The 8037-nt window shown below is 40.5% G+C and overlaps 1 protein-coding gene across 4 annotated transcripts in view; it reads right to left on the bottom strand.

The window, feature by feature from the left end:
- The window catches only part of cyfip2 (cytoplasmic FMR1 interacting protein 2), a 22437-nt gene that overhangs the window by 13315 nt on the left and 1085 nt on the right, over positions 1-8037 (bottom strand). For all 4 annotated transcript variants that reach the window (XM_020593606.1, XM_020593584.1, XM_020593600.1 and 1 more), the window contains exons 2-7: positions 3041-3190; positions 2827-2916; positions 2107-2184; positions 1291-1392; positions 924-1105; positions 406-502 (exon numbers count right to left, since the gene is read on the bottom strand). In XM_020593606.1, coding sequence (XP_020449262.1) covers positions 406-502; positions 924-1105; positions 1291-1392; positions 2107-2184; positions 2827-2916; positions 3041-3157 — 666 coding nt within the window. In that variant the 5' untranslated portion in view covers positions 3158-3190. The remainder of the gene's footprint in view (positions 1-405; positions 503-923; positions 1106-1290; positions 1393-2106; positions 2185-2826; positions 2917-3040; positions 3191-8037) is intronic.

Genomic DNA, 8037 nt, shown 5'->3' with positions numbered 1-8037 from the left:
TTCATTTTTCATTTGTTCAGGCTGTATAATATGTACATGCAACAAGATCTGTGACACGGGTCCTTGGGTACAGCACAGAGTACAAATGGGAGCCATTGATCTGCTTAATTTTTTGTCTAGCAATTAATTTCTTTGAGTATTAGGGTAGAATCTTAGAAGCTGTTATCATTATCATTACAGATTGAACAGAATATTTAGGTGCAAAGGCAGCAACATTTTGTTCTAAGGGGTAATTTTAACAAAGATACACTGAAAAAAAAAACCTTAAATCAACTGGCAGGTCGACACACCATATGAAAAGACTAGTTAATTCAAAAAGTCAACTGTCCATCCTCTGTGTCTTCCCGCAGTTCCACATTTTTGCACGTCACACTGTAAAGACTAGTCTAGAGTCTGCACACCAACCTGAGTGATCCTGTTGTGGTTGGCTAAAAACATGGAAAGATTCTGGGACTCCTGAATGGACTGAGGGTCGGCCATCTTCCTCAGGAACTGAGCTGCCCTGGAGCCGGAGGAGGGGAGAAATGTTCACTTGGCTCTTCAGAAGAAAGGATTTGGATTTCTTTAGTAATATCAGCCATCATCTACTTGGGATGGGCTGATACGACTTGTTCTCGATACGATTCGATTCAATCACAATACAATTAAAAATTCAGTAACAACAATGTATGACTAGGTGCGGAATATTTTATTCCTCTTTTTTTTCCCATTTCTAGCACTGGTTTGATTATGTAAAGAAGAACCAGATATACTGACTTACGCTCTGTTAGGCTATCTTATTTACAAAATATATGAGGTTGCAGGTGTATGGAGGCCACATGATATATATTGCTAAACAAAACGATACATATGGTGACATTTCTGTATCGCGATATACTGAAGTTTGATATATTGTCTCATCCCTATTATTTATGGTACACCACCTTTTGTAGGCAGAGTGGTCATTCTTGACGCTACACTTCATGTTCTTCAGTTCGTCCAGCACTGCAAACATGTTGATGAATTTTCCCAGAGTGAGCAGATAGGCCTCGGATACAAAGTCCTTCCTTCTTTCGGCATGGCACAGGCGCTTCACTTCGCTACAGAATCGTTCTATGGCTTTCCGCTGATAAAGAAAAAGAAATGAGAATATACAGAGTTGATAACTGACCATTTCTTCAACAGAGAATACATTTTAAAAACAAAACTTTCTGTGTCCCCATTGGGGTTTTTACTTGGTATGTTTCTAAACCTTTTCTGGTTCAATTCATGCTAAAATATAAAAGAGTCTGTCAGGCAACCAAGTCTTACCTGGAAGTACATGAACTTCATGAGCTTTGTCACTTCGGGTTCTAACACCTCCACTGTTTTCTCATAGATCTCTACTCTGTTGGGCTGCTCGTTGCATTTCACCTGGCAAACACAAGAGGGTGCCATCGTACAGTTTGATACTGCAGCTGCAGTACAGTGGCTTAGTTCAGATAGTTCATGCAACATTATAGTTTGTCTGCAGAAAAATGATTCCAAACATTTTTGTTAAAGTGCTTCCTTCTCTCTCCAACCACTGGGGTTTTTTATTCCTGTGTACCTATAAGCTGCACTTGCCCGGTTTAGGGAAATGACATTATGTGCAATAATAAAGCTTCCCAGGTAACATTACAGACCTACTGAGGTACTTTTTCAGTCTAATGACTAGATGAGAACTCTATTCATTTCCAAAATAGGATGATCTCTGATAGAGCTAGCAGAGTACAGGCATAATGCTGGCAGCTTCTTATTCAGTATCAAGTGTGACAAACCAACACTCACATTTCATGTTCTGCAACCCCTGCCATAGTATGTCTGTCTGTGTATGCAATCGCCAAAAGGCTGCCAAATTATGGGGAACTGGGATGTTGAAAGCAACAGCTGAAGGAGGCAGAATCAAAACTTAAAAAAAAAAAAAAAACTTCCAAGTCACAGTCAATTTTATTTTACCAAAACAAAATTCAGCTACGATTGGTTTATTATTTTTGGATTTCTTCTTAGCCAAGTTTGAGTCTGCTGAACAAAAATCTGATTCCAAAGGACATGAAGGCAATCAAAAGGAACAGGGTGGGTATCGTATTTAGTGCAAGTGTGTGTTACCTGAGGAATGGCTCTAGAGCAGCTTCTCCAAGTGTAAAGCATTACAGCATACTCATGTCCTTCCTCAAGCATCTCATTCTGTACAAATGAACAACATGTAATAACGGAATCATTCATTCTTAGTGCATAGTGATAGCAAAATTTCAAGTGAGCCTTGACTTTATTTCTAGACAAGCCACATTCCAGGATGAATGGGGCTTGATAAATATTTAAACAGAAGAACATTTCTACCATCGAGAAGCAGGTGAGAAAGATTTCTCCATCACTCCGGTTAAAGGAGAAGCTTCCTCAAATAAACAACCTTCAACCTCAGTGGCACTTCCTGCTTAAATAAGGTTACTTCCTCTCTTTACTAGTCAAATCACACTCTCCATTCATTCACCATCAGAAAAAGAGGTTTAGTGGTCTATCTCCTGCCTGATTCACTGGCGGGTGAGGGGAATGTGAGTCTGTATGAGTGTGTGTGTGTGTGTGTATGTGTGTCCTGCCCCAGGCTTAGCCAAATCCTAACAAAAGAGCCAAATGATAATCAATTCACAAAAACACAAGGCTCTCTTTAAGGGTGTGAGGCTGCTTTCCACAGTCGCCTTTGTGTTCACTGAAACACAAACAACAACTATTGAAGACAGACAACAAGAAATTGATTCAACCACTCAGATGTGGTCGAATATGATGCCAAGCCATGACATGTAGTTTTGGAAACTGGAATACAGGACTCACCATGCTGGAGTGGACTGTGGCTTGTTCTATATAACGGGCGATGCCGGTCACAAATGCATTCCTGTCTTCAAAGTTGGTGTCAAAATTAGCCTGGAAAAGTGGGGAGTAAGGGGTACGTGGGAAATGAAAAAAAAAAACAACTGAAAATGGCTTAACAACTAGGGATGATGGTAACAGTGTGTGTGTGTGTGTGTGTGTGTGTGTGTGTGTGTACCTGGTACATGATAGAGGAGGGAGGGGGTTCGATGCATGGCTGCTGGTCGGGGAGGGGCAGTTCCTCCAGCAGGTCCACATTGGAAAGAGCATCCTCCAGGGTCACATGGGTCGTCATGGTAACTAAGTGTCACTCACACAACACCCCAGTCTGACAGAACGAGAGGAAGAGAGACCAGAACAAGCTCCATTAGAAAAGGCTAAAAGATCCAAGATGAGACTAGATATGCTTTAAAACTGTGACTCCCAACCAGGGGCACTTGTGCTGGGGATATTTCTGTAATTACCAGTGGATACATGGAAAGACTGTGGCGTAACTAAATGTGTTAAAACAGACATAAATTTATTTGAAAAAATATATCTATCTGCATCACCTATAACACCTGGATACTCTATGCTGCAAATAAGAGTAAATGAAAAGTAACTAGCACACAAGCTGAGAAACTGAAACTGTTTGCCAAAGGTAATTAAACAAACACAAGTAACAGATAAATTGTTTAAACTGCTAAAAGTAATGAGTAAACCGTTAAAATGGGTGGCTGGTTTATCTAAAAGTAATGGATGAACAGCTGAATTAAAAAGGTAAAGGTAATGAGATGTTCCTGAGATGCTGCGTTTACAAGAATGGTCCAGCTGGCCGGGCGGACAACCCGAAAACATCCCCGCCGGTCTGGAGGCATGAAATGTTAAACAGTTGAAATAGCTAGCTTAAAGTAATAGATACACATTCAGTGATAGCAGTACAAATGAAACCTAACAAAATGGTCCTAACTGTATCGTCCCTGCGTAATTAGTAAGCAGTTGAAAATCCTCTCAAATGAACACATTTGGAACATAATGGGTGGCGTCCCTGTCGAGCTACCTGGGTTAATCCTGAGTTAAATGGCTGTGGAGGTTAGGAACCACTGCTTTAGAAATGACAAATAAATGAGGAAGGTAACTTTCTAAAATTCTAATATATGCTACTCTCAGGTAATGCAATTCTGATGTATTTTGGGTCACAAAGAAATACACTACACAGTGACTTTAAATGGCTGATGACCTCATTTCCTCTTGTGAAACCTGCTGAGGATATGCCGTGCACTATGTCTGTGTGTTCCTCCTGCACCTGTACCCTCTCCTGTTTCACTGTATGTCAATACCAGACTGATGCTCAGGGGAAGTAAAGGGCACAGGCCTCTCACGGTTTCCTGTTGAACTGTTGTTTTTTTTTTATTTGACTAGACATGTATTTGAATAGTAAAATTCTTGAAATGCTACAAGCCAGAAATCTCACAGATCTGAAAAAAGTGGAGAAAGCAGTCTGACGACGAATGACATTTTGACACACGTGCTATCTTGCAAAGACAGCAGACCCAGTGGCAGCGACAAAAGCTAATGGAGGAAAGCTTATATACCATATGAACACACAATGTACAAGTCCATCATTATCACTGTACTTTATCTGATTTGTCTTTGGAATAAATGTCTGCACAAATACTGCAAAGTCCTAGCAGTGTCCTCTCCTCATAAAACACCAGCTCAGCCAAAGCAATGTGTATGGTCCCACCTGGATATCATGTGCCTCTCAGAAATGTGTTTTACATCTGAACCGGCAGACCGATAATCGGCTTTGTGTTCACAGACGGACAGAGCACAAGTAGAGCTGGGAGAACCAGGCCTCCAACAGCGATGAGAAAACAGGCAGATAAAACTAAACATAGACAAAGATTGTACAGGAACAGAAGGTAAAGTATTGCACCAAGTTGTTTCATAGTTACTGGTTAAAGTCTGTTTATGTGGTCTTACATAGTCAAACAGCTGTTTATTTGTCCTGGCAGTCAGCCAGAGACCAAGGTTTAAATGAACAGATAGGGGAACCAAACAACTTCCAAACAGAGAATACACACAAATGGCAGTCAACACTACATGCTGACAACTAACTGGCAACATTTATATTAAGCCTGCCTGTGGCGATCTAACAACGGCTATTCAAACAGCATATAGTCTTCTTCTAGCCAGCAGGGATACACACAGAAGCCTACATCATAAACACACTGAGACACACTGCTGATGGTCCTACCAACATGTGCAGAAATACTAATATGATCACAGTTGATCTACAAAGGAGGTGGGTGTGGTTTCCTGTCACATCAAACTGTCAGTTTGTTATCATACATAAAGTTTATGGCTGCATGAGGTGAACCACTAGCCTTGCAGCACAGTATGACAAATGACTAATGTAAGAATGAGTGAGAAAACACCATCCATATACTGTGTAGCGAGTAAACGCGAACTGTGTTTCTGTAGTTCTGTCATTATCTGTGTAGTTGATATTCTTTTTGTTTCTATTATTTTTATAATGCAGTGGTAAATGAGAGGGATGGGACAATATATTGAAATTCAGCATATGGCAACACAAAAATGTCAGAATATGTACTGTTTTGTTTAGTGATATATACCGTGTGGGCTTTATATCCAGTGTATCTTTGGTAAATAAGACATTCAAACGGAATGTAAGTCAGTATATCTGGTTGTTCATAATCAAACCAGTACTAGAAAATGGGAAAGAAATCGGACTAAAGTACAAGTATTCCACAGCTAGTCATGCACTGTTGTCACTGAATTTTTAATTCTATTGTGATTGAATGGAATCGTGCACACCATATTGTGCATCGAATCGTATCGAGACAAAGTCATATCAGCCCATCTCTACTACATGACGGCTGATATTATTTTCCACTGTAGCATACGGTACCTGTCACATGCTAGGAAGAGCTTTGCAGAAACCTTTAATTTTTGCTTAGTTTTCAAATGCTAACAGTGAAGATGTGACTAATTTTGCTACAGTGCGAGTACAAAAAGTAAATCAATTGTGGTAATGAAAGCTTAGCTTGACCCCTGTGAGCTGCTGAAACCTTAAAGGATTCTATTGTCTTGGTTTCCTGTATTCTTTGCAACCTGGACTCACACATTCTCTAATTCTATCAGCTGTTTATTTTTAACCATTCCGCTTATAGAAAATGAAACTCGCAGCTTGGTACAAGATGTTTGGTCAGGCCGACAATCACGCTCAGTGCTACTAAACTCCCATCTGTGCCTGAGAATACAGGCACATACTAAAGCCTGGGTTAGCTGAATAAACTTTCCCACCCTATACCAGACTCTGTTGGAACAGTTGGTGTGTGTGTTTGTGTCTGTGAAGCAAAGGGCCCCTTCATCCTCTTCTGGACACTTGGAAACATAGCCTTAGGCCCTGCAACAACTACGGAAGAGCAAACAAGACAATAATTCATTTTCCCAATAGTCCAGTACAGCAGCAGTTAGACTCTTGAGCATCTTAAACACGGAACATCAATGGTAGGCATAGAAAAATCCCCCCTGGGCCAACCAAGAGCTGGGGTTAAATCTCCTTATGACTGCACTAAACCAGGGTGTTGAGGAAGTGCTCCAAATATTTCAACTAAAAGGAAGGACTGGAATGAGACCTAGTAGGAAAAGTACAAATATAGCAAAAAAAGCAACATTAACACAGATGACACATCATTTGCAGAAGAACATCATGACCAGAATGCGCTGCTGAGCATTTGGTGTAATACATCTTGTTGGAGAGAAAGACACAGACTGAAAGAAAGTGTGTCAGCTCCAGGGGCACACCACTCAATGGGATCCCCCCCCACCCCACCCCCAGGCCAGCTTGGTAATATATATTCCTCCACACAATGAGATGAGATCTGATCAGCGTGGAAGAAAGAGAAGCTTGAGCATTTTCTCACGCGCAATGACAATTTAACACACACACAGACACTAGTTAAATGTGTGTTCTAGCAGCATCTGTGCAGGCCACTGGCTGGCTGAGGTACCAGCACCACAAACCTACTGTTGTCTCATGATCCCTGTGTTCTCTGGTTGTTTTAGACCAACACCACTGAACATCACATGACTCAAAAGGGCCAAAATAAAAACTAATAAATAAATGAAATGAAATAAACATGAGCCAGGCTCATGCGACCCAGGTTGACAGGTAGAGGAAGGTTGACAAAAACCTAAACTAACATCACCTACATTGTTTTTTTTTTGCATATTTCTCTTTTTAATTAAGTTCCCTTTTTGATTTAGAATTGCAAGTACAATTGCATTTGTACAATACAAAGGACAGAGTCATCTCTTGTGGTTTTTGTTCACTTCTTTGTCAGCACTGTTTACCTCAACTTCCCTTTTCTTTGGCTGGATGGTTGGTTTTTAATGTCTATGGGCTTTTGTCTCTAAATTTATTCAACTGGAAAAAAACAGCAACAGCACAGACAGCTGCTTATGGTGTGATCAAGTTGTCAGTCTGCAGGGAATGGTTATAGTAATGATTATGATATTGGAAGACATTTAACTACAAGGCTACAATAGCAATAGCCACATTACTGTGATATTACTTGGGCTGAAACTAACTCAGTCAGTGTTTTCCATTAACACTGATAGTATATAAAATGTCACAAAAAGTGCTTATTTTACAGAGAGTCTAAGATGATTGTCCAACCAACCCAAAAAGAATCAATTTACAATGATAGAAATCAGCACAATTCTCCCATTTTGGAACCTGGAAATAGTACATCTTTGGCATTTTGCTTGATTTATGACTTACAGTTAGCTAATGATCAAAATATTTGGTGATTCATATTCTTCAAATTAACTGACTTATCTTTAAGTAGCCTCAAGACTGAGTGTCCCAAGAACCCAGTAGGCCACCCCCCTTTATATATAGGCTCTTTGAGGCAAACCTATGATTTTAAGGTAGGCTATATGAATAAAACTGACTTTATTTGCAGAGAAATATTACAGAAATGCCTTGATTTGGCAGTACAAGCAGCAGCTAAGCATCCAAAGACAGCCTATCATTACATCACTGCTTGCTGGTGAGGGGCTGCCATGCAGATGTACAACCCGGTGAGGCTGCAACAGGGGCGACGGCGCATTCACGGTGGACAGATGGGGGGTGGGGGGGTGGGGGGTAAATGAAGACAGGGG

This window comes from Monopterus albus, unplaced genomic scaffold, assembly GCF_001952655.1.
Source record: "Monopterus albus unplaced genomic scaffold, M_albus_1.0 scaffold2.1, whole genome shotgun sequence".
Classification (NCBI taxonomy): Eukaryota; Metazoa; Chordata; class Actinopteri; order Synbranchiformes; family Synbranchidae; genus Monopterus; species Monopterus albus.
This window is presented reverse-complemented; position numbering and strand designations above follow the sequence as displayed.